The sequence below is a fragment of the Euleptes europaea genome, chromosome 3, assembly GCF_029931775.1.
Source record: "Euleptes europaea isolate rEulEur1 chromosome 3, rEulEur1.hap1, whole genome shotgun sequence".
Lineage (NCBI taxonomy): Eukaryota > Metazoa > Chordata > Lepidosauria > Squamata > Sphaerodactylidae > Euleptes > Euleptes europaea.
The window spans coordinates 123,449,451-123,475,592 of record NC_079314.1 but is presented as its reverse complement, the minus strand read 5'-3'; the positions used below and the strand labels follow the sequence as shown (position 1 = coordinate 123,475,592).

General features: G+C 54.2%; 2 protein-coding genes across 2 annotated transcripts; both read left to right on the top strand.

The window, feature by feature from the left end:
• The first annotated feature begins 5,368 nt into the window (after positions 1 to 5,368).
• On the top strand, positions 5,369 to 11,244 carry ARSA (arylsulfatase A). Its single transcript, XM_056846669.1, has 8 exons — positions 5,369 to 5,595; positions 6,799 to 7,039; positions 7,918 to 8,136; positions 8,258 to 8,427; positions 8,822 to 8,946; positions 9,643 to 9,770; positions 10,710 to 10,812; positions 10,928 to 11,244. The coding sequence occupies exons 1-8, from the start codon at positions 5,369 to 5,371 to the stop codon at positions 11,242 to 11,244; spliced, it is 1,530 nt and encodes a 509-aa protein (XP_056702647.1).
• Positions 11,245 to 17,596: 6,352 nt separating this feature from the next.
• Positions 17,597 to 18,559, top strand: LOC130474292 (protein SCO2 homolog, mitochondrial-like). The gene has a single exon (XM_056845843.1). The coding sequence runs from the start codon at positions 17,597 to 17,599 to the stop codon at positions 18,557 to 18,559; it is 963 nt and encodes a 320-aa protein (XP_056701821.1).
• The last annotated feature ends 7,583 nt before the right edge of the window (positions 18,560 to 26,142 follow it).

Below are 26,142 nucleotides of genomic sequence, written 5' to 3'. Positions count from 1 at the left end.
GAGGCCCTAATGGGGGCTCGTAAGCTGTCCGCGAAGCACGTGCGCTGGGCGGACTTCTTTGCCCAGTTTTGATTCGTCCTAAAATATGTACCAGGGAAGCAAAACCTTCTGACTGACGCTTTATCCAGACTTCCCCAATATCCCACCAAGGTTGATCGGCCCACAGAGTCACACTTCACCCCTGCCCAACGAGGTCTATTGCCCATTTTGGCCATGCAAACCCGTTTTCAGACCCGACCCCCACCGCCGCTGCCTTCGATGGGGGGGGGGAAGCCCCACGCCCGGCTAAGCCGACAGCACCGCCCGCCTTGCTTCCTCCTTCCCCTGAGCGACTGCCAGCCATGGTTCCCGAGGTGCGGGGACCTGAGCACCCCGTTCAGTCGCTCCCTGCACCTGTATCGGCCCCGTCCCCGGTCGAGCTGCCTGCCACCTCCTCTCCGGAGGGGGTGGAAGGACTATCTGATTCCTTTAAGGCAGTGGTTCCCAACCTTTTTTTGACCAGGGACCACTAGGACTTTTTTGTTCGATGCAGGGACCCCAAGGTTCAAAATAAAAATTCTGAGAATTTGAAAATAAACTTTAATCATAACTGTTAGTTAAACATTAAACTTAGAATAATATTTGAATATATATTTTTATAATAGAGAACTTTTAATTGAAAATATTAATTTATTATGGGTTTATAACTTTGTTTCATGGACCTTAGTTTAGTTCTCGCGGACCCCTGGGGGTCCACAGACCCCTGGTTGGGAACCAGTGCTTTAAGGAGACTCTCCTTCGCAGTTATCAAGCGGAACTGTCCTTGCAAACCCTCCCAGCTACTTTACTTAAATGCGGGGAGTTTTGGTACAAAGATTCTAAATTGTATGTTCTGTCAGCGTTGCGGGGGGAGGTTTTGGGTTTGGTTCATGGCGCCAAGACCGCCGGACATTTCGGATTCCTCAAAACATTGCATTTGCTACGGAGACAGTTTTGGTGGGCAGGCATGCGGTCAGATGTGGACTCCTTCATCCGCAGCTGCCCCATATGTGCAGTGGCCAAACGATCACAGGGCAAACTGCCCAGACTTTTACAACCGTTAGAGACTCCCTCAAAACTGTGGGAAGTGATTGCAATGGACTTCATGACGGACCTACCTCCTAGTGGGGGAAAGACAGTTCTTTGGATGATTACTGATTTGTTTTCGAAACAGGTGCATCTTGTACCCTGTGCAGGTATCCCTTCCGCCCCGAAATTGGCCCACCTCTTTGTGTCACATGTCTTCCGTCTCCATTCCTTTCCGCGCAAAATAGTCATGGGCAGGGGTTCAAATTTCGTGGCCAAATTTTGGAAGGCTTTTCTCAGGTTGGTCGCAGTAGAACAAGGACTGTCTATTGCCTTCCATCCCCAAACGGATGGTCAGACTGAACGGGTGAATGCAGTGTTGGAATGCTATTTACGCTGTTACATTAATTACCATCAGGATGATTGGGTAGACCTGTTGCCTTTTGCTGAATATGCTTATAATAATGTGGTTCACCAATCCACAGGGTTCAGCCCTTTCCAGGTTGTCCATGGTAAAGAGTTTGAATATCAGGTTGGATGCTTGCTGGGAACATAAGACACTGCCGTTCAGGGCCACTGGCCTGCGTTCTGCCTTTTTTGCCGGACTCTTGGGAGACGCACCGTTTTCAATGCATTGCCGCCCCATCCCTAGCCCCAGGACTGGAGATTGGAGCTGGTTGGGGACTGGCAGGCTCCCCCACATACAAACACACACTCTGAGAGTCGGGCCTGCGGGGGCCGCTGTTCAAAGCACCGGCTCCCGCTTGTTAATTGAGTACAAACGAAGCGGGCCTGTAATTAAGTGTCTGGCCCACCCTCCCAGCACCGGCTGTCACTGGGGCTCTGTCTGGCCTGGTGTCCCCTTCGCCCCCCCCCCGCTGGCTGGGCACTGTGCCCGCTCCTGGAAATGCCAGCCTGCTCTCTTCGCGCTGCGGGGGCGAGGCGGGCTTTCTAACACAAGATGCCGGATCACAGCAGTCTTTGTGGCAAGCAGGGAGGCCTGAAGCCAGCCAGGCACGAGGGATGGGGTGGGCGGTGGGCGGGTGTCTTGGCTTCCTCACCCCTCTGCCCCCTGAAGTGTGCCTTGCCATGCATCTCCCTTCCCCGATGCCCGGTCTTCTCAGACACCGCCCTCCCCGCAAGCCCAGGCCTTGGGCCCACAGCTGCTGAAGCTGCCAAAGGAAAACTGATTCAATCCTTGCAATGTTGAACCAAGGCTTGCAACAAACCAAGGTGCCAACTTTGCTCTCATAGAGATCCTGGCAACACCATCGCTGGGCCCTGCAATGTCAGCCATACGGTCTCAGGTTCATACTCCTGCTCAACTTCTAATGTGATTTATGCCATCACACACCAGCAATGCCCTTCCACCCTCTACACTGGACCAACAGGCCAGTCCCTGCGACAAAGATGGAATGGACACAAGTCTGACATCAGAAACCACAACATTCAGAAACCAGTGTGTGTGTGTGTGGGGGGGGATTTCAACCTTCCAGGACATTCAGTTGCTGACTTAAGAGTAGCAGTTCTCTTACAATGGGATTTCAAAGGGAGATTAGAAGGAGAGACTGCTGAATTGCAACAAATAATGAAGCCCAAGGCAATGCATTCTCCTGGATTGAATAGGGATCTGGGATTCCTGTCTCATTACCAATGCTGATTTCTCCATGCCTACTACCCCTCTGCATATCACACCTGATCCAACCATGCCTGCTGATGTCATTTACCTGATATTGACAGTCATATGCTATTGCTATTGGATGTGTGAATCCACTCTTCTCTACTTAAGGATAGATGGACTCACTTTCTAGCTGTATCTGAAGAAGTGAGCTGCGGCTCAGGAAAGCTCACACCCTGCCAGAAATGTTGCTAGTCTTTAAGGTGCTCCTGGACTCTGGCTCTTTTCTACTGATTCAGTGCTGTAGCCGAGTGGGCGAGGCCAGCCCCCCCCCTCCCCCAGGCTTGCAATGAACATCCCCTCCTCAATATGTGAAGCCCTTGGCTTGCTGGGAGAGGAATCATAGAATCATAGAGTTGGAAGGGATCACCAGGGCCATCAAGTCCAACCCCCTGCACAATGCAGGAAATTCAACTACCTCCCCCCTCCACACCCCTAGTAACTAGAAGATGGCCAAGATGCCCTCCCTCTCATCATCTGCCGAAGGTCACAGAATCAGCACTGCTGACAGATGGCCATCTAACCTCTTCTTAAAAACCTCCAGGGAAGGAGAGCTCACCACCTCCCGAGGAAGCCTGTTCCACTGAGCAACCGCTCTGTCAGAAAATTCTTCCTAATGTCTAGACGGAAACTCTTTTGATTTAATTTCAACCCGTTGCTTCTGGTCCGACCTTCTGGAGCAACAGAAAATAACTTGGCACCCTCCTCTATATGACAGCCCCTCAAGTACTTGAAGACGGTTATCATGTCCCCCCTCAGTCTTCTCCTCTGCAGATTAAACATACCCAGGTCCTTCAACCTTTCCTCATAGGACTTGGTCTCCAGACCCCTCACCATCTTTGTTGCCCTCCTCTGGACCCGTTCCAGCTTGTCTACATCTTTCTTAAATTGTGGTGGCCAAAACGGAACACAATACTCTAGGTGAGGTGTAACCAGAGCAGAGTAAAGCAGAGGAGATCTCCAGCCACTACCTGGATGCTGGCAACCCTATTGCCGGGCCATAGATGGAGCCCAGCTCCCCCTGCCCCAGCCAGAGCCAGCGCCCACGAGAGATGGGCACCGAGCCCTTTGGGGTGCAAGCATGGGGTGGGGGGCACTCGGGGGGGGGACCTGATCCCCGCTCGAGAGCGAGGCTGGGCTAGCACCCCCTCCCCTTTGGCCAGCTGGCACGCATTTGCCCATACCCTCCACCACCATGTTGGGGGGGGGGCAAGATTTCCGCTGTTAGCAGGAAACAGTGGTAAGCGCTCCTTCCCTGGAGGTCTTTAAGCAGAGGCTAGTATCAGAGGAGCATGCCTATTATTTTGGGTGCGGTGGAGCACAGGCAGGATGGTGCTGCTGCAGTCGCCTTGCTTGTGGGCTTCCTGGAGGCCCCTGGTTGGCCACTGTGTGGACAGACCGCTGGACTGGATGGACCTGGGTCTGATCCAGCAGGGCCTTTCTAATGTTCTTATGGTGTCAAAGAGGAAGAACTTTAAGGCTTTGATAGGAGTGGACATGTTCATGGAGGATAGGGCTATCCGTGGCTAATAGTCAAAATGGATACTAGCCATTCTCTCCAGGATCAGAGGAGCAAGCCTAGTATATGAGGTGCTGTGGAACACAGGCAGGACAATGCTGGTGCAGTCATCTTGCTTGTGGGCTTCCTGGAGGCCCCTGGTTGGCCGCGGTGTGAACAGACTGCTGGACTGGATGGACCTGGGTCTGATCCAGCAGGGCCTTTCTTATGTTCTTATGCTAGATGGCCACCTGCCAGCCATGCTGATTTTGTGACCGTAGGCAGTTTGCGAGAGGGTGGGCACCTTGGCCCTCTTCTGGGCATGGAGTCGGGGGTCACTGGGGGTGTGGGGGGGAGGTAGTTGTGAGATTCCTGCCTTGTGCAGGGGGTTGGACTAGATGACCCCGGTGGTCCCTTCCATGTCTAGGGTTCTAGGGTCAGCGGGGCGGTCGGAGAGCGAGAGGGCGGATCCCGAGCTGCGTCCCGGGAGCGCAGAGCGGGGCTTTGGGGCGGCGCCCCCTCCTCGCTCCCCCCTCCGGAAGGCGTGGCCCTGGGCGCGGACTACCAGTCCCGCCGTGCCCCGGGGCGGCCAGCTGATGCCCAGCGCTGTCCGGCCGCTGCCCGCTGCAGGAGGAGCTGCTGCCCGGGCGGAGCCGGCCAAGGCGCTGCGGAGGCTTCGCGGGGCCAGGTGGCCGCGGACTGGGGCCGGGCGGAGGGCAGGGGAGGCGCCCCCCCCGGGCGTGCCAGCTGGGATCGGGTCCCCCCCACCCCATGCTTGCACCCCGGAGGGCTGGGTGCCCACCTCTCGTGGGCGCTGGCTCTGGCTGGGGCAGGGGGAGCCGGGCGCGATCTTCGGCCAGCTGCGCTGTGGGTGGGTGGAGGTGCCAGCCTCTCGGGCCCCCTTCCGGCACGCCCAGCCTGCCGGGCCCGGGCCCCGCTCGGTGCCCCGTGGCGTGCCTTCCTCCCAGTGACCTGCTGGGCATCAGAGGCCTCCGCCCGAGCCTGGTCCTTTGGGCAGGAGGCTGCCCGAGACCCCGTTGCAGCCTGTGACTCTCCGACAGGCAGAGGGGCGGCCGGGTGCCAGTCTCGCCCAGGGTTCCTGGGCGGCCCCGCAGCGCTGCCAGGCTGAGCCTGCTCCGGGCGTAGCCATGCCTCCCGTGGGGCTCGGTGCCCTGCTGCTGGGGGGCCTGGCCCTGCTCGCTTCGGCCGCCCAGCCCCCCAACGTGGTCCTCATCTTTGCTGACGACCTGGGCTTTGGAGACCTGGCCGGCTACGGGCACCCCACCTCCACCACCCCCAACCTGGACAAGATGGGGGCGGCAGGCCTGCGCTTCACCAGCTTCTACAGCAGCAGCGCGGTCTGCAGCCCCTCCCGGTAGGGCCCTTGGGTCTCTCCTCATCCCCGGCCAGGGGATTTGCGGGCGTGGGGCTCTTGCTTTGGGGCTTCCTGGAGGCACCTGGGTTGTGCTTCTCCCCGCTCCTGCCCGTGAAGCCAGCTGGGTGACCTTGGGCTGGTCACAGCTCTCTCCAAACGGGCTTGTGGGCTTCCTGGGGGCATCTGGCTGGCCACGGTGTGAACAGACTGCTGGACTGGATGGGCCTGGGTCTGATCCAGCAGGGCCTTCCTGATGTCCTTATGGAGGATGAGGCTATTAATGGCTACTAGTCAAAATGGATACTAGTCATGATGCATACCTATTCTCTCCAGGATCAGAGGAGTGTGCCTATTATACTAGGTGCATTGGAACACAAGCAGGATGCTGCTGCTGCAGTCGTCTTGTTTGGGGGCTTCCTAGAGGCCCCTGGTTGGCCACTGTGCAAACAGACAGCTGGACCTGATGGGCCTTCTTGGTCTGACCCAGCAGGGCCTTTCTTACCTATTCTGTCCAGGATCAGAGGAGCATGCCTATTATATTAGGTGCTGTGGACCACAGGCAGGTTAATGCTGCTGCAGTCGTCTTGTTTGTGGGCTTCCTAGAGGCCCCTGGTCGGCCACGGTGTGAACAGACTGCTGGACTTGATGGTCCTTGGTCTGATCCAGCAGGGCTTTCCTTATGCTCTTGTGTTCTAACCAGGGTTTGGTTGCTAGACGGAGCCCAAAGGAGCCTCCCCAGACTTTTCTCCAGGGACACAGGGCCAGTGCCAGGTTTCGGGCAGCCCTAGGCAGAGTATTCTCAGGGCTCCCCTCCCTTCCTCAGCCCCCACCACTGCTTACACCCAGTAGGGGAAGGAATGGGCAGGGGACATGGCTGGTCTCTCTGGGCTGGACCTGGGGTGTTCCAGCGTGGTATAATGGTTAAGAGTGGCGTACTCTAATCTGGAGAACCACGTTTGATTCCCCACTCCTCCACATGCAGCCTGCTGGGTGACCTTGGGCCAGTCACAGTTCTCCCTGAACTCTCTCAGCCCCACCTACCTCACAGGGTGTCTGTTGCAGGGAGGGGAAGGGAAGGAGATTGTAAGCCAGTTTGATTTAAAGGTAGAGGAAGTCAGCATATAAAAACCAGCTCTTCTTCTTCTTCTTTTATTGCGCCCTTTGGAATATAGTTCCTTAGCCCAGCTGTTCTTGCACCTACAGGGCAGGCCTGCTGACAGGGCGCTACCAGACACGCTCTGGCATTTACCCTGGTGTGCTGTACCCTGGCTCACGAGGAGGCCTTCCATTGTCCGAGGTGACTGTGGCAGAGCTGCTCAAGGCCCAGGGCTATGCCACTGCCATGGCGGGCAAGTGGCATCTGGGCGTCGGACCCTTTGGAACCCTCCTGCCCACCCACCAGGGCTTTGACCACTACTTGGGTGTGCCCTACTCACATGACCAGGTGAGCAGTGAAGAAGGGGGTCGGGGGGGTGCTTTGTGGATGGGTCAGGGGCAGGTGGGCTCATTGACTGGCTGGCAAGGTCTCCATGGACCAGCAGCCTGGGAGATAAGGTTGCCAGGTAACTTAGATGGGCAGGCAATTGCCCGCCAATCCATTACCCGGCTTGGAAGCTGGGTATGTGTGCGTGTGCGGCCGTGCTGATGCGATCATGTCACTTCCGGGTGTAAATCTTCGTGATCATGTCACTTCTGGAGAAGACTGAGAGGGGATACCATAACCACCTTCAAGGACTTGAAGGGCTGGAAAAGAGAGGATAGTGCCGAGTTGTTTTCTGTTGCCCCAGAAGGTCGGACCAGAACCAACGGGTTGAAATTAAATCCAAAGAGTTTCCGTCTAGACATTAGGAAGAACTTTCTAACAGTTAAGAGCGGTTCCTCAGTGGAACAGGCTTCCTCGGGAGGTGGTGAGCTCTCCTTCCCTGGAGGTTTTTAAGCAGAGATTAGATGGCCATCTGTCAGCAATGCTCATTCTATGACCTTAGGCAGATGATGAGAGGGAGGGCATCTTGGCCATCTTCTGGGCATGGAGTAGGGGTCACTGTGTGTGTGGGGGGGAGGTAGTTGTGAATTTCCTGCTTTGTGCAGGGGGTTGGACTTGATGACCCTGGTGGTCCCTTCCAACTCTATGATTCAAATACCCAGGTCCCAAGCTGTGTAGGGCTCTTCCGAGGGGCGTGCGGTTTCATCCTTTTAACCTGGTGTCTCTTCCTCTCCCTGACCTGGTCGAGAGACGAGGGGCAGCTGGAGTGTCGTGGGTCTCTGGGCAGGATGTGTACGGCCTGTCAACGCCATGCCTCCTCCTCCCCTCTTCCTCCGCAGGGCCCCTGCCAGAACCTCACCTGCTTCCCCCCCAACACGTCGTGCTTCGGCATGTGCGACCAAGGCGTGGTTCACACCCCCCTGTTTTGGAACCTCAGCATCGTGGAGCAGCCAGTCTCCTTCCCCTTCCTGGAAGCCCGCTACAACGCTTTCGCCCGAGACTTCATCGCGGCTTGCGCCCGCCGCAACCAGCCCTTCTTCCTCTATTACGCCTCCCACGTGAGTCCTGGGCCTGTCCTGGTCAGAGGCGGAGAGGAGGGGCAGAGAAACCAGGGCAAGGGGGAGGGGTCTTCCTGGACGGCCCAGCACAGCCCAGGCTAACCTGTCCTCCCTTCTCCAGCACACCCACTACCCCCAGTTTGCGAGCCAGGAATACACAGGGCGGAGCCCCAGGGGACCCTTTGGAGACGCCCTGCTGGAGCTGGATGGATCTGTGGGGGGTCTCTTGCAAGCGCTACAAGACAGCGGGGTGCACAAAAACACCCTGGTCTTCTTCACTTCTGACAACGGGTGAGTGTGCCGGGGAGGAGGTCTCTCCCTCCGAGAGCCGGTGTGGTGGTTAAGAGAGGTGGTTTGGAGCGGTGGACTCTGATTCTACGACTTTAGGCAGATAATGAGAGGGAGGGCACTTTGGCCATCTTCTGGGCATGGAGTAGGGGTCCCTGGGTGTGTGTGTGGGGAGATAGTTGTGAGTTTCCTGCATTGTGCAGGGGGTTGGACTAGATGACCCTGGTGGTCCCTTCCAACGCTATGATTCTGGCTGGGGTGGAGAACTGAATTTGGAGCAGGCCGATTTCAACCAGGGGTGGAGCGAGGACTTGGTGACTGAGAGCCATTGCGCTGCGAGCCGGGGCTGGTGGAAAGCGAGGATGCCAACCATCCCTGCCTCTCTGTTTACATTCAGCCCGGAGACCATGCGCATGTCCCGAGGAGGCAGTTCGGGCATACTCAAGTGCGGCAAAGGGACGACCTACGAGGGAGGGATGAGGGAGCCCGCCGTGGCCTACTGGCCGGGCCGCATCGCTCCAGGTATGTCTGGCCGCTCCTGGCCTCGGTTTCACCAGAGCCCTAAAGCCGGAGCTCTCTGTCTGCCTGCCCTGGCTTCTGCCCGTGTGGTAGCACAGAGCCCAAGCCTGAGGGCTAGAAACTTGGGGTTGGATCCGATGGGGTTGGATCTGTGGGCAGCAGCACCTCGCCCTTACACAAGGTGCTTCTCCTTGACAGGAAGGGAAAGTGCCTTGTGGAGGGGGGGGTGCGTGGAAGCACTTGTTATTAGTGAAAGGGATCCACATGATTGGACCCTCAGTGGTGTAGTGGTTAAGAGCGGTGGTTGGGAGCAGTGGACTCTGATCTGGACAACCAGGTTTGATTCCCCACTCCTATACATGAATGGCGGATGCTAATCTGGAGGAACAGGTTGGTTTCCCCTCTCCTCCACATGAAGCCAGCTGGGTGACCTTGGGCTAGTCACAGCTCTCTTAGAGCTCTCTCAGCCCCACCTACCTCACAGGGTGTCTGTCGTGGGGAGGAGAAGGGAAGGTGATTGTAAGCCGGTTTGGTTCTGCCTTAAGTGGTAGAGAAAGTCGGCATATAAAATCCAACTCTTCTTCTTTTTCTTGCTTCTTCTTTGAAGGAGGGTGGGGGTACAATAGGGCTAGCTTGGAGCGAATGCCTGTGGGTCAGCTGGTTCCCCCCATTCTCCTTTTCCCTCTTGTATTGTCCTAGGGGTGACCCATGAGCTGGCCAGCACCTTGGACATCCTGCCGACGTTAGTGGCTCTGGCGGGGGCGCACCTCCCCAACGTCACTTTGGATGGCTTCGACCTCAGCCCCGTCCTCTTTGGAAGTGGGAAGGTGAGTTTTGGGTGGGTCGACCTGCCCAATATCTTGCAGGGGCGATGGGGAGTGGCGGCAGGGGACCCTCGTGGGCAGTAGGGGTGGGCGCTCCTTCCCTCCTGGTTGCTGTCTCCAAAGGGCCCTTTCCACCTCTGGTGCGCTTGGCCCTGCTTACAAGATACAGAAGTTGGTGGGGGAGACTCCTGCATTGACCAATGAGTAGGAAGGAGAGGAAGAGTCTGCAGGGCGGGGCAGGACGAGCCGATATTCAACAGGGGATGCCTTCCCCTCTCTTTGCTATCCATGCTGAAAACAGATTTTGCAGCCTGGCCAGGGATGCATAAAAACGGAACCCTAAAGGGCGAGAGAATAAAGCAAATGTTTTGGCCGAGGAGGGAGAACAGATAGCAGTGTGAAGGTCGCGGGGGGTGGGGGGTGGAATATGTGGAGACTTTTCCCCCTCCAATTTTTTCAGTGGCAAAATAAGGAAATTTGGGGGAGCAATGAAAAAAAATCCTATGAAATATTTTGTTTTTTTGAGTGAGAAAAACGTCTTTAAAAGCATTTCACACATTCCTAGTGATCTCAGTGTAATAACGTTTAATTTAATATCCTGGAGAGCTGCTGCCAGTCTGGATAGATAAGACTGTGGCTCAGTTTGTAGAGCATCTGCTTGGCATGCAGAAGCGCCCAGGTTCAATTCCCGGCATCTCCAGTTAAAGGGACCAGGAAAGTAGGTGATGTGAAAGACCTCTGCCTGAAACCCTGGAGAGCTGCTGCTGGTCTGAGTAGACAATACTGACTTTGAGGGACCAGGGATCTGATTCAGTAGAAGCAGCTTCATGCTTTCATGTGGGAGGGGGTCTGCCACAGTTTGATGTTTGCTTCCCCCACCGCTCCCCAAGATGCCTCCTCTATGACCCCCACCCCGTCCTTCCACTCTGGTTCCACCAACAGAGCCCCCGCAAGGCCATGTTCTACTATCCGCCAGCTCCCAACCCGCTGCTCGGTGTCTTCGCTGTCCGATACGGGAAGTACAAAGCCCACTTTTTCACACAAGGTGAGTTCAAGCTCCCCCCCCCCTTGCTGGGCTGCATGGGGATTGGGACCCCCCCACACACTTCCAGCTCGGGCTGGTGGGTGATGCAGCTTCCCCCCCTCCATGTCTCTCCCAGGCGCCTTCCACAGCGGGACGACCCCTGACCAAGACTGCCACGGGCTAACCCCCCTGGTGCCCCACGACCCCCCTCTGCTCTACGACCTAGAGTCCGACCCGGCGGAGAATTACAACCTTCTCAAGGAAGCCGTTGTTGGGCCTGAAATCCTGGCCGTCGTCGAGGAGATACGCCTGCAGAAGTCCGTTTTTGACGAGCAGATGAGGTTTGGGGAGAGTCAGGTGGGGCGGGGCAAGGACCCCTCGCTGGAGCCCTGCTGCACCCCCCAGTGCCAAGCCAAGCCTTCCTGCTGCCGCTGTGCCTCTCGCTACACCTGACCCCCATCTTCCCAACCAGGAATCAGCCTTTGAACTTCTGTCACTTCAGCTTAACCAAGTTGGGATACATTGTGCAGGGGGTTGGACTAGATGACCCTGGTGGCCCCTTCCAACTCTATGATTCTATGACCAGGTATGCACTGCTGCACCTTAGATCTGGTCCCAAGTGCCGTGGGCCCAGGAGGAGATGCTCAGTCACCACCGGTGCCCTGATGGCTGAAGGGAGCTGTGCTGGATCAGGGCCTTCCTCCTCGCACTGCCCAAGCAGTCCCTTAGGGAGTGGCGGGAGACCTGTCCCTGTTCGACCACTCCTATGCAAAACTGAGCAACGGTGGTCTCCCATCCAAGTACTAACCAGACTGACCCTGCTTAGCTTCTGAGAACTGACGAGGCCGGGGAAACGTGGGCCGTCCGGGTCAGGACGAAATCTTCCTTAGAAGCACCTTCTGTTGAGCAGTGACTATCAGGCAGAAACAGAACTGCGAGGCCTGGCTAAAACGCCTCCAGCTTCAAATCCGATGCCACAGACCCGCTATGTCTGGAATGATGCCAGCTGCCACCGGTGCCAAGTACGGGTGCCAGCAGCCTAGGGCTTATGGCACACCCTCCTGCATCAGTATGTCATGTTGTTTTCCTGTGATATACGAAAAGCAGCCAAGGTGTGTCAGCTGTGTTATAAGTCAGTGGTAGAGCGTCTGCTTGGCATGCAGAAGGACCCAGGTTCAATCCCCGGCATCTCCAGTTAAAAGGACCAGGCAAGCAGGTGATGTGAGAGACCTCTGCCTGAGACCCTGGAGAGCCGCTGCCAGACTGAGTAGACAATACTGACTTTGATGGACCAAAAGGTCTGATTCAGCAGAAGGCAGCTTCATGTGTTCATGATGCCCAAAGGGCTGGGGGAGGGGGTTGTTTTCTTAGAAGTCGTTTGTGCCTTTTGTACTCCTCCACCATTTATAACCTATTTTCCCTTTGTGCAAGAGCAAAAGAAAGCAGGGGGAGGGGGCTTGCGGTCCTGTTGCTGATCTCTCTGCTTTTCTTTTCTCCGGGCGAGAGACCAGACCTCGTCCCCCAAGACACGAATGAGAGTTCTCAGTTCCTTCTTTCTTTTGACCTCTTGCGGTGGAGCACGGGGGGCCCTGGAAGGGTTGCAAAAGGGCGCTTCCTCCTTTTGCAGCTGGGAGTTCCTGCTAATAAAGGTGTTTCCTGGTTTTGCTGCACGGCCTTTTTCCCCCTGTTCAAGGACAGAAGGGGGCCCTGGTCGGTCCGGGTGGGAGTGCCGTCTCCCTCGGGCCTTTTTGCACTCCCTGAACCAGCAGATGCACTGATGAAGTGTGGAGAAAAGGCAGAGGGAGCCCCCCTCCCCACATGCTCCCTGTGACTGATCAACGTCAGGGTGGGTCCGGCCTTGTTGCAACAACACACTTTAAGATTGGACCTGAACCAACGTGTTGAAATTAGATCAAAAGAGCTTCCGGCTAAACATTAGAAATAACTTCCTGACAGTTAGAGCAGTTCCTCAGTGGAACAGGCTTCCTCGGGAGGTGGTGAGCTCTCCTTTACTGGAGGTTTTGAAGCAGAGGCTAGATGGCCATCTGTCAGCAGTGCTGATTCTATGACCTTAGGCAGATGATGAGAGGGAGGGCACCCTGGCCATCTTCTGGTCACTAGGTGTGGGGGGGAGGTAGTTGTAAATTTCCTGCATTGTGCAGGGGTTGGACTAGATGACCCTGGTGGCTCCCTTCCAACTCTGATTCTATGAGAGGGAGGGCACCTTGGCCATCTTCTGGGCATGGAGTAGGGGTCACTGGGGGGGAGGTAGTTGTGAATTTCCTGCGTTGTGTAGGGTTGTGAGAGTTCCCAACCGAGCTGTGCAAACTTCATAAAATCACTTGCTCAGACGTGGATGCAGAAACAAGGAGTTTATTGAAGGCTTCAGACAGTATAGGTCAAACACTAGTAGAAAGTTGCAAGTGAGCAAGACTCCAAAACAACAGAATTATATCCCCTACAGGGTACCAAAGTTCACACCTATGTTATGGGAAACTACAAGACAGATGGGTACAATACAGACATCAATCGACCCCAGAGGCCTTGTTAGGGCTATCAGGTCTCCAAGGCCGAATCTGGCATAAGGGAGTGAATCAAAGCGCAGCAGGGGAGGCATCCGTTAGAGGGGAGGCATTCCAGCCAGGGCCTGACTGATATGGCACCTGAACCCAGGAAACGCCAAACGGTGTGAACAGCTTTTATGAGTTCAGAGGGTGGGGGGAAACTGGGACCAGAGACAGAGACATGCAGACCCTCACAGGTTGGTCTAGATGACCCTGGTGGTCCCTTCCAACTCTATGATTCTATTCTAATTTATATCTCACCCTCCCCAGGCTCAGGGAGGCTCACACTATAATTAAAATACAGTATAATCAAACCGGTAATAAAATACATACTGTGATATAATAAAAAAATACAACATAATAAAATTAATTACACAATGCTGAAAATCTGCACAGATTGCCTAATTCACACCCCCAAAATAATTTCCCAGCAAGGAGAGATGTTTCCACGGCAGCGATATAGATCTCCTACTGCAGTAGGGAGAGACGGATCTCAGATTAGACTTCATTTGGCTCCACCTGAGGACAGAGTCACAGAGGGGAAACTGATGGGGAGCATCCAGAAGAGGGCAGCCGATTCCTGCCAATAAGATATTGAACAATCCTCCTGCCAACACAGCAAAGGTTATAAAAGCAAAGAATAAGAGCTTTTATAGGGGGGATGGGGACACAAAATCTACTAAATTGAAGGGAGAAGCATAAGAGGTACCCTGCTGTGTCAGACCAGTGATGGTCCATCTAGTCCAACACCCCTTCTCACACAGTGGCCAGCCGGTTTCTCTGGAGTAGGGTTGCCAGGTCCCTCTTTGCCAACGGCGGGAGGTTTTTGGGGCGGTGCCTGAGGAGGGTGGGGTTTGGGGAGGGGCTTCAATGCCGTAGAGTCCAATGGCCAAAGCTGCCATTTTTTTCAGGTGAACGGATCTCTATCGGCTGGAGATCAGTTGTAATAGCAGGAGAGCTCCAGCTACTACCTGGAGGTTGGCAACCCTACAAAAGGGTCTTACCGCAGCACAGCCAGGAGTTCCTGGTCTCTGGAGGGGGACGAAGTTTTTTGGGGGGCAGAGACAGAGCAAGAAAACCTGGCGAGGGATGGAGGGATTAAGACTCCCAGGTGCTTTTGAGACAACACGATTCTGAGGGCCATCGGAGCCAGGCCGCCTGCATGGGAGTTCGCCCCTGGGACTTCCAGCCACTGGAAGTGATAAGCCTGTCTTATTGTATCAATACCCAATAACAATAAAACAGTAGGAGGTTGAAGATTCAAAGCAGTTTGTTTTATTGGCCAGTACACAAAACGCCTGGTGAAAATTGCCCCAAAGCACAGGACAATTCACACATCAAAGGATTGCAAGCATGAATATAGACTTCGATAATGGGTGGTTACAGAGGCGTAATACACACGTAAGACCCAAATGCCCATTACTCGAGACCCCCAAATTACATAACCTATTACAGAATTGAAGGCAGTTACAGAGAAAGTGATGATCTCATGTTCACTAATGAGCAAGAAGACCCTACAGGGTCAGGTGCTGCTCTGTTTGATCCCAAGTTACTGCCTTCTTATCTTAGACCTTGATTTCTGCCAAGGCTCTAACTACGGAGGTTCCTAGCTGGCTCTTATCTGTGGAAAACCAGATTATGAGAGCATACTAATTCACAGTGGGTAGCCGTGTTAGTCTGTTTGCAGTAGTCAAAAAGGGCAAGAGTCCAGTAGCACCTTAAAGACTAACAAAAATATTTTCTGGTAGGGTCTGAGCTTTCGTGAGCCACAGCTCACTTCTTCAGATACAGCTAGAATGTGAATCCATCGGTCTTTAAGTAGAGGAACAGTATGTAAATGTGAATAGCAGGCTTGATGGGATTAGGTGTGATATGCAGAAGAGTCTGTGATGTCCAGGGGAGAGATGGGTGTGGAGAAATCAGCATTGGTAATGGGCCATGAATGCAAGGTCTTTATTCAGCCCAGGTATTCTGAATAAAGACCTTGCATTCATGGCCCATTAGCTTCTCTAATTAACTTCTAACTAAAGGGTTTAGGTTTGAGGCCTGCTAACATCTACAGGTGCTTGGTGTGACTTTACAATAGATGCCAACTCTTATATGCTGATAATTCACAGTGGGTAGCCGTGTTAGTCTGTTTGCAGTAGTCAAAAAGGGCCAGAGTCCCGTAGCACCTTAAAGACTAACAAAAATATTTTCTGGTAGGGTATGAGCTTTCGTGAGCCACAGCTCACTTCTTCAGATGCTTATATGCATCTGAAGAAGTATATGCTGAGTCTGGCATGTTTATAAGTGCAGATAGACCTTATTGAATACAAAGAATATTTTTCAAATCAAAGAATACATTTCCCATAGCATATAATGATTTCAGGCATTTCAGTTGGAGCAAAAGCCGCCCCCCGCCCCTAATTGGCGATGCCTGTCTTCGCGAGCCCGCGGGGTCTCCTCCGCCTAGCGACTCTTTCGGCTCCAGCACGCAAAGGGTGCTGCTCCAGGGCGGGGCTCCCTCTTCTGGCCACTCCCGGGAATTACACCGCTCTGTCGCCTGTGCTCTCCCGCGCGCAAGCGCACAATCCCGGAGGCGGGTAGCGGTCTGCGCGCATGCGCCGAGGACGCCGGAGAAGCCCAGCGGAAGAATCCTCAGCCAGGGCAGGCGGAGGAACCCGGAAGTGAGGCGCGCCGGGAAGCACGTGGGTGAGAATGGAGGGCGGCGGCGGGGGGGGTTTCTCGGGTCCTCCCATCCCTAATCCTGCAAATTTTAGGCAATTAATTCAAAGGGTGGGGGGCAGCCCTATGGGGAGGGGCTTGTTTGCTCTGCAGCCCCCCCCCCGGGCTCATGGCACTCCGCCCTGAGACCTGCCCCCCCCCACGCACGGGTCCATGGAGTCTAGGGGGTAGGCTTGCCATCTTCCAGGTGGGGTCTGGAGATCTCCCCAAACTACAACTGAACTACAGAGATCAGGCCTCCCTGGCTGCTTGGGAGGGTGGACTCTATGGCATAATGTAAAGTTGCCAGCTCCAGGTTGGGAAATACCTAGAGATGGGGGCGGAGCCTGAGGAGGGCGGGGTTTGGGGAGGGGAGGGACTTCAGTGCCATAGAGGCCAATGGCCCAAGCGGCTGTTTCCTCCAAGGGAACTGATCTCTGTGTTGCCTGGAGATCAGTTGTAATAGCAGGAGCTCTCCAGCCACCACCTGGAGGTTGGCAGCCCCAGCATGATACCGTTGAAGTCCCTCCTCAACCCCCCCCCAAATCTCCAGGAATTTCTCAACCCAGAGGTGGCCACCCTGTGGAGGGAGCTGCTGCTGATCGACCTGTGCCCTGGCAGGACCTTGCCGTGGGGGTCAGGGCAGTTTGGCCAAAGGCAGCACTTGAACCCAGGACTCCCTAGGATTTCTGCATCTTTAGCTCTTCCCCTTCCTTACCTCCACCCCTTGCCCCCCAATCTGCAGCTCTTTGACAGAGGAAGGCGGCATCTCTGGGATTCTGAATGGGTGGCTGTTCAGCTCTTCCTCTGTTCCAGCCCCACTTTTATTGACAGGCAAGCCCCTGAGTGGTGGTGTAGGGAAGCTGCCCAAGGTTGCCAGGGAGTGGTAGGGAGGAGTCAGAGGAGAGAGATAACACTTCTGTAAATGTTGAAGCCCCGGTGGGGGGGATAAGGGGTTTTGGGGATGTACTGTATGTGATAATATCTTCAATAGTTACTTTCTTATCAAACTTTACATTATTTTACTCCTCTAACACCAACATACCTGGCATTGTGGTGCAGATAACATGAGGAAGGGGATAGCCACAGACTGTCAGCATTTCAGAGGAAGAAAATGGTATAAAAATGAATATTTGGCTGAAAGACATCTTGGAGGAGGGGCTGTGGCTCAGTGGCAGAGCCTCTGCTTGGCATGCCGAAGGTCCCAGGTTCAATCCCCGGCATCTCCAGTTAAAGAGACCAGGCAAGTAGGTGAGGTGAAAGACCCTTTTCTGCCTGAGACCCTGGAGAACCTTTGCCGGTCAGAGTAGACAGTACTGACTTTCATGGACCAGTGGTCTGGATTCAGCACAGAGGCTGCTTCAGGTGTTTGTCTGAACCGGAAACTCTGCAGCCATCATTTAACTGTCCCGGTGAATTTTGCTGCACCTGGGGAATTGGGGGATGGGGCTCCTCAGCCTGAACCTGCACTGGGACTGTCCCCCCCACACACACATCCCGTGCATCTGTGACACTCTGGTTTTCTCTTTTCAGGGATGCTCCGATCCTTTGCCAGCCTGCACCTTTGGCAGGTCCCTCCTGGTGTGGCGCTCCGCAGCTGCCTCTCGGGGGGACCCTGGGCTCTCTGTGAACAAGCCGGGAGGTATCTGGCTCTCCCCTCCTGCCACAGCCAATTTACACCCAGCTCAAATGCCAAGGAAGTCAGCCTTGCCAGCGTTTCCGCCCATGCTTGCCGAACAGCCCAGGACATCCTCCCCGGAGGAAGAGGAGCCTCCGACCATATCAGGCCAGGGTGGGGCAGAGCCCACTTGAGGCCTTTCTCCCAGGGCCCCCCGCAGAGCCCCGGCTCCGGCCCCCACATCCCGCTGCGGACTCGGCTGCTCGTCACCCTCCTCTTTGGAGGTGGGATCCTGGCGGCCTGGCTATATGTGCGGAGGGAGAAGGAACAGCGGGAGAAGCTGAGGCGCATCGAGGAGCTGAGGAAAGTGGCTGTGGGGCAAGGGGACTTTCTGCTGGTGGACCACACAGGGCGGCCCCGCGCCAAGGCCGACTTCCGGGGCAGCTGGGTGCTCCTCTACTTTGGCTTCACCCACTGCCCCGACATCTGCCCGGAGGAGCTGGAGAAGATGAGCCAGGTGGTGGAGCTGCTGGACCGGGAGGCGCGGCTCCCCCGGCTCCAGCCTGTCTTCGTCACGGTGGACCCCGAGCGGGACGACGTGGAGGCCGTGGCCAAGTACGTGCGGGAGTTCCACCCGCGCCTCCTGGGGCTGACGGGCACCCCCGAGCAGGTGCGCGAGGCCGGGCGGGCCTACCGGGTCTACTACAGCGCCGGGCCCAAAGACGAAGACGACGACTACATCGTGGACCACACGGTGATCCTCTACCTGCTGGCCCCCGATGGGCTCTTCGTGGACTATTACGGCCGCAGCAAGACCGACTCCCAGATTGCGCAAAGCATCAAGGGCCACATGGAGACCTACCAGAGCCTCCTGAGTTGAGCCGGGCCGTGTGCGCTCTTCCAGCCCGGGGCCTGAACAGGGAGCCCGTAGCCCACACGGAGAGCCTCCACCTTCCTGCTGAGCTGGGCCCTGTGAGCTCTCCCAGCTGATGCAGCCTGGACCCCAAAGTGGCAGCCCTTAGCCCACACAGAGAGGCTCTGCCTTCCTGCTGAGCTAGGTCGTGTGAGCTCTCCCCGCTGATGTAGCCTATAGCCCACATGGAGAAACTCTGCCTTGCCTCCTACCCCGACATCAGTGCCCTTTCTTACACCGGTTTTGCCTTTTAGCAGCAACCACGGCAACTGGGATGTGGGGAATTACTAAATCCAGCAAGCATTCAGGAATTCTGGTTTGCAAATAAACGCCCTGCCTGGCATTGGGGTGAACTGAAAAATGTTGCTTTCTTTGCTACCCTGATCCTGGTACGGGAATCATAAAATCATAGAGTTGGAAGGGACCACCAGGGTCATCTAGTCCAACCCCCAGCACAATGCAGGGATTTCAAAACTACCTCCTCCACATACACCCCCAGTGACCCCTACTCCATGCCCAGAAGATGGCCAAGATGCCCTCCCTCCCTCATGGTCTGCCTAAGGTGGTAGCATCAGCATTGCTGGCAGATGGCCATCTAGTCTCTGCTTAAAAACTTCCAGGGAAGGAGCACTTACCACCTCCCGAGGAAGCCTATTCCACCAAGGAATCGCTCTAACTGTTAGAAAATTCTTCCTAATGTCAAGACGGAAACTCTTTTGATTTAATTTCAACCCACTGGTTCTGGTCCGACCCTCTGGGGCAACAAAAAACAACTCAGCACCATCCTCTATATGACAGCCCCTCAAGTATTAGAACATGGTTATCATATCCCCTCTCAGTCTTCTCCTCTTCTGGCTAAACATACCCAGCTCCTTCAACCTTTCCTCATAGGACTTGGTCTCCAGACCCCTCACCATCTTTGTTGCCCTCCTCTGGACATGTTCCAGCTTGTCTACATCTTTCTTGAATTGCGGTGATCAAAACTGAACACTAGGTGAGGTCTAACCAGAGCAGAGTAAAGACGTGTGGGTGAGTGATATAGCCTCTGCGATGCACGCAGAACGTCTCAGGTTCAATTCCTGACGACTCCCACTAAGAGGATCAGGTGGTAGGTGACAGGCGCTTTCTCTGCCTGGGACCCTGGAGAGCTGCTGCCAGTTTGAGTAGACCGCACTGACCCTGTGGACCAGGGGTTGGATTCGGTGTAGGGCAGCATCATGTGTTCATTTGATCTTGGTGTACCTTCAGCTGCTCTGAACACTCCAGAAATAGGAGGGGGGCCCTCCCCCAGCTGTAGAATGTGGGGGGGGGGGCGGCAGCTGATCCTGGGGTGCAGCTTTCTTTGAAATCCTCCCTTGACCTATTAACAATAATAAGAATAAGACAGACAGCGGTGTGTGTGTGTGTAAAGTCCGTCAAGTTGCAGCCGACTTATGGCAACGCCAGGTAGGGGCTTTCAAGGATTAAGCAGAGGTGGTTTTGCCACCGCCTCCCTCTGCAGAGCTTTCCACCGTGGTCTCCCTTCCAAGTTCCGACCCTGCTTAGCTTCCGAGATCTGACGAGCATGGGCTATACCGTGCCACCTTCCCTCCCCACACAACATGAAAACACACACAAAAAAGATGTAATTCGTAGAATCATAGAGTTGGAAGGGACCACCAGGGTCATCTAGTCCAACCCCCTGCACAATGCAGGAAATTCGTAATGACCTTCCCAACCCCATGCCCCCAGTGACCCCCCCTACTCCATGCCCAGAAGATGCCCAAAAACTACCTCTTTGGTACTTTTTCCAGCTCCACGATGTCCTTTTTGGGATACCAGAACTGTCCACAGTATTCGAAATGAGGCACACCATTGATCTATATAAGGTGCTATATTATCGGCCATTTTATTTTCAGTCCCTTTTCTAACACAGAATTTGCCTTTTTCACCACCACAGCACAATGGGTTGACGTTTTCATTGAGCTCTCTTCTATGACCCCAAGATCTTTTCCCCTCTCTCAACGAGTTCAGACCCTGTTAGCCAATACTTATAGTTGGGATTTTTCATTCCCACGTGCATCACTTTATACCTACCAACACTGAACTTCATCTGCCATGTTTGCCTATATTCAGATGGATATCAACCGAAGCTCCCAGTGCTGGGTCTGAAACCAAACTGAAAAGGATCCCAAGCAGATGAGTCACCCAAGAAGAGCTGAAGTTGGTCTGCCCCTCTGCTCTCTCAATCACTTTGCTCAGCAAGGGCAGATGAGAGACTGGGTGAGAATTGGCCACATAATTTTTCCATAGAGATGGGTCGTTGTTTTTTTAAGTAGCAGATGGATAACCACTTTTTTGAATGGTCGAGGAAGGTGCCCTGGGTCAGTGATAGATTTATTGTTATTGTTGGAGAGCCTGCGTGGTGTAGTGGTTAGGAGTGGTGGTCTCTAATCTGGAGAACCGGGTTCGATTCCCCACTCCTCCACATGAGCGGCGGAGGCTAATCTGATGAACTGGATTTGTTTCCCCACTTTTCCACATGAAGCCAGCTGGGGGACCTTGGGCTAGTCACCGCTCTCTTAGAGCTCTCTCAGTCCCACCTATCTGAGAAGGTGTCTGTTGTGGGGAGAGGAAGGGAAGGGAAATGGAAGCTACTTTGAGGCTCCTTAAAAGGTAGAGAAAAGCGGGATATAAAAACCAACTCTTCCTGTTGTTATTAACAACATTTTTATGCTGCCTTTCCACCCAACAGGATCCACAAGGCACAAAAAAAATTAAAACATTTGACCAATTAAAAATACAGTTAAAAGTATAAAACAAGTCAATTAAAAACACATGAACAACCCTAGAAGGACGGCCAGTAACTGTTATTGGTAGTATGCTGGATGAAACAAAAAGTCTTCTGCTGGTGAAAGACACCAATAGAGGGAGACAGACGAATCACCCTGGGGAGGGAAGTTTGGTGCCATGACCAAGAAGGCCCTCCCCACATCTGGTGGCCTGAGAAGAAGGGCAGGAGGGCCCTGGTTTCCAGAAGAGCCACGGCCTTCCGGAAGGACCATTGTGTGGGCATTCTGCAAGCTTCCCTATGGTTCCCCTTCCTCAGCTCACCATTGCTTAGTGCTGACGTGCCAGGCTCATGGCATGAGTCACGGATGCCCATTTCCGTGGCAGCCCGTCCTCTGTGGCGTCCCCCCCTCCCTCCCGCCTGCTCCTCAGGGAAGGGGCAACCTGTCCGTCATGCCCCCTGCCACAATGGCAGAGGCCGGGCCCCGTCTCCTAGCAACGCAGAAGGAGAACTCTTCTGATGATGCTCCATCCTGATGCTGAGGCACGGGCTCAACAATGTGGAAGCAGCGCCAGAGGCCGCCGGCTCACGATGAGCCTTCTTCTGGGGTTGGTGGCTTTGCTGCAGCTCGTGGGGGCAGACGCCTACAACCCAGAGAGTAAGCACAGCCTAAGGGTCGGGGTTGGGGCTGGGGAGGAAAGCGCTCTTCCCAGGCACTCCCTGGACTGTGCCTCACTGGGAGGACTCCTCTCCAGGCTTTCTATAAGTACCCCCCAATTCGATTGGGGAGGGTCTATGGCTCAGTGGTAGAGCCTCTGCTTGGCATGCAGAAGGTCCCAGGTTCAATCCCTGGCATCTCCACTTGAAGGGATCAGGCAAGTAGGTGAAGTGAAAGACCCCTGCCTGAGACCCTGGAGAGCCGCTGCCGGTCTGAGTAGACAGTACTGACTTCAATGGACCAAAAGGTCTGATTCAGCAGAAGGCAGCTTCATGCGTTCATGCGTGAGATCAAGGTTGCTCCACCCATTTGGGGGGAGGTTCTCTGTTTTAGGGTGGAGGAGGGTGGGGGTTGAGCACTCTTCAGATTCATTGGGGGGGGGTCACATCCCTGGCCCCTGCTCTCTGCAAGGAACCCTGTTCGACACTCCATCTTTTGAAGGTTTGTACCCAGGTCTCAGGTTGCAAGACAGAGACGGGATTCTGTAGGCGTTGCACCCACCCCACCACCTAATGGTCTCCTTGGCTGAGCTGACCTAGCTGGTCTCTGCGTTGGTGACCCCAAAGCAGATTTCCTTGGAAGTCTTCAGTGTCCACACACAGCCATTGGCTAGGGTTGCCAACCTCCAGGTACTAGCTGGAGATCTCTTGCTGTTACAACTGATCTCCAGCCGATAGAGATCAGTTCACCTGGAGAAAATGGCCGCTTTGTCCATTGGACTCTATGGCATTGAAGTCTCTCCCCTCTCCAAACCCTGCCTTCCTCAGGCTCCGCCCCAAAAGCCTCCTCCCGGTGGCAAAGAGGGACCTGGCAACCCTGTCTTTGGTGCCAGGAGCAGCCCAAGGCTTCATGGCCACCATGAGTGTTATGGCACCATCTCAAGTAATATCAGAGTCTACGTACATAGCTGGCCCTGCTCTTGGTTTGAACTTCTGTGCAGGGCATGCGTCATCGCTGTCAGATTCAGCAATGCACCCTTAGTAATCCATAAAGTCACTCATCAGCCAGTCTGAGCAGAAGCAGTGAATCTTTTATTGGGGATCTTCACAGGTACATTCAGGATCAAGTGACCACAGGCGCAAAGCTGCTAATGAGAAAACCAGGCAACAAGCAAACTTAAAAACCCAACACCTTGCTAGCACACTCGCCAGCTGCAGAGATAAGCAACCATGGGAACGGGAAGGGGGGAAGGCACTCCGGCCCAGGGGGGAGTGAGGAGGATAGCACAACACAAGCTGGTGGAGAGCTCTGAACGATGAGATGGGAGCCAAGGTCACTGCCAGGCAAGAGAGGGGAGGTGAGCCGAGACGGGCCTGGTTGCGGGCCGGCTTCTCACCTGCTTAGCCAGAGATCAGAGAACCAACATTCACAAACCTGACATTCGCCTATCATTGTGGGGGAGACTAATATAATCCAGTTATTGCAGACCGATTGTGGCTTGGTTCGGTTTTAAGGCATCATCAGTACTTCTGCAAGAAGCGTTGTCAACTCTGGGTTCAGAAATTCCAGGCGATTAGAGGGTGGAGCCTGGGAGGGGCAGGGTTTAGGGAGGAGAGGGACCTTGGTAGGGTATAATGCCTCACAGTCCACCTTCCAACAAAGCCATATTCTTCAGAAGTGGAATAAATGGTTTAAATCACTGGTTCCCAACCAGGGGTCCATGGACCCCCAGGGGTCCGCGAGAACTAAATTAAGGTCCGTGAAACAAAGTTATAAACCCATAATAAATTAATATTTTCAATTAAAAGTTCTCTATTATAAAATATATATATTCAAATATTATTCTAAGTTTAATGTTTAACTAACAGTTATGATTAAAGTTTATTTTCAAATTCCCTGAATTTTTATTTTGAACCTTGGGGTCCCTGCACCGAACAAAAAAGTCCTAGTGGTCCCTGGTCAAAAAAAGGTTGGGAACCACTGGTTTAAATAAATAAATAATAACTCAATAAGTGATTTATGTAGTCTATGGAGCAGTTCTGATTCTGGGAGACCTCCAGCCCTGACCTGGAGGCTGGCAGCCCTATCTGCATGGCTAGGTGGGCCTACGCGTATGGTCCACCCCCAGAGAAGGATGCATTCAAACAATCTCCGGACAGCCCCGTGGGAATTTCCTGCTGCTTCGGCTCCTTTTCACTTCTCCTTTCCCTTCTCCCCAGCTTGTGGGAAACAGCCTCTAGCTCCCAGCCACGGCGGCAGCATGCGGATTGTCGGAGGCGTTGACGCCCTGCCTGGAGCGTGGCCGTGGCTAGTGAGCATCCAGATCCCGACGTTCAGGGGACCTCAGCACTCGTGCGGCGGATCTCTCCTTGCTCCCCAGTGGGTCCTCACTGCGGCCCACTGCTTCAAGACCAAGAGGAGGTGAGCCAGCAGAAGTGCTTGGCCTGCATGGGGGAGCCCCCCCCCAAGCAAAAAGCCACGCTTTCCCAACCCCAGGAGGTGCTCACACAGACCACATGTTGAGCAGGTTGCTCTTCTGTGGTGTTGCCTTGATCCTTACATTCTTGATCCTTGACCGTTGCCTTGATCCTTACATTCTGACCCCTCCGACACACACACAAAATCCCCCATCAAAACCCCACATGAACACATGAAGCTGCCTTCTACTGAATCAGACCCTTGGTCCATCAAAGTCAGTATTGTCTGCTCAGACCAGCAGCGGCTCTCCAGGGTCTCAGGCAGAGAAAGGTCTTTCACATCACCTACTTGCCTAGTTCCTTTAACAGGAGGTGCCGGGGATTGAACCTGGGACCTTCTGTACGCCGAGCAGATGCCCTATCTTTGAGCCACAGCCCTAGTCACAGAGTAGACAGTACTGACTTTCAGGTCTTCTGCAACATATGGGCAGAGATGGGCAGAGATGCTATAAAGAAGTCTGAGCGCTAGGAGAAATCTGCAGGTGAATTTGTCACACCATCGGCACATCTGTATGACTCCAATCTGTCCTCTGCCCCATGTTGCAGGGGAGGCTTCGGTGGCCAGGGCCCTAACAGCCCAGAAGGGCCCCCAGCTCAGTGGAAGGTTCCAGGTTCAATCCCTGGCTTATCCTTGTAAAACGATCAGGTCATAGTTGATGTGAAAGACCTCAGCCTGATACCCTGGAGAGCTCCTGCAAGTCACAGTAGACCGTACTGGTGCTAGTGGTTTTGCTATTGCACCCCTCTGCATGTGGTTGAGTAGCATGGATTTAGCAGTCTCTATTTATTTAGATCTTTATACTCTGCTTTTCTCCCCAGTGGGGACTCAGAGTAGCTTACAACACCATTCTCTCCCCCCCTTTTTTAAATCCTCAAAACAATTGTGGGGTAGGTTCACCCAGAGTGGAAATTTGAACCTGGGTCTTCCAAATCCTAGTCTGACAATCTAACCCCTGCATCATGCATGCTCCGGCATCAAAACATATGTAGAAATATATACTCAAAGTTGAGGATAGAAGATGTTAGAAGAATAGAAAATAAAAGGGGAAAATAGGCAGTAATATAGCTAAGCTAAAGTAGAAATATTTTAAAAAACAGGATGTTATACAATAGACGTTTATATAAGTAATTTAGAGTAGCTGACCGGGCAGTTGAACTTATTGTATGGTTCAAATGAGTATGTTAGAAAAGGCAAGCAATTACTGACTCCCCTGAAGGAATGACAGCTGAAGGGTCTGCTGGGGATTTTTCAGTGAAGGGCAGGAGGGGCTCTGAAAGACCCTCACTCCAACTGTGCTCTGTTTGCGTGCAGCTCCTTGAAGCACTGGAGGATCGTGGTGGGGGCCACAGACCTTTCCAAGCTGCCTCTGGCGGTTCAGCTGCGCTCGGTGCGCCACGTGGTCATCCATGAGGACTACAACCCACGCACGGAGGCCAACGACATCGCCCTGATGCAGCTCGACCGCCCCGTGGCCTTCAACGACTTTGCGCAGCCGGCCTGCCTGCCTCATGTCACCATGACCACCAGCCACTTCTCCAACTGCTACATCAGTGGCTGGGGCACCACCATGCAGAACCGTGAGCAAAAGGGCGCGGGGGTGTGTGCAGGGCCGGGCCAGGCAGGAACGTGACGAAGCCTCCCACG

What these genes read in the sequence shown, in the direction of transcription:
- ARSA (XM_056846669.1), top strand. Translation starts at nt 5,369, where the DNA reads ATGCCTCCCGTGGGGCTCGGTGCCCTGCTGCTGGGGGGCCTGGCCCTG. An exon ending in GCGGTCTGCAGCCCCTCCCG is followed by an intron (nt 5,596 to 6,798) that starts GTAGGGCCCTTG and finishes TTGCACCTACAG; the next exon opens with GGCAGGCCTGCTGACAGGGC. An exon ending in AGCCCACTTTTTCACACAAG is followed by an intron (nt 10,813 to 10,927) that starts GTGAGTTCAAGC and finishes TGTCTCTCCCAG; the next exon opens with GCGCCTTCCACAGCGGGACG.
- LOC130474292 (XM_056845843.1), top strand. Translation starts at nt 17,597, where the DNA reads ATGCTCCGATCCTTTGCCAGCCTGCACCTTTGGCAGGTCCCTCCTGGT.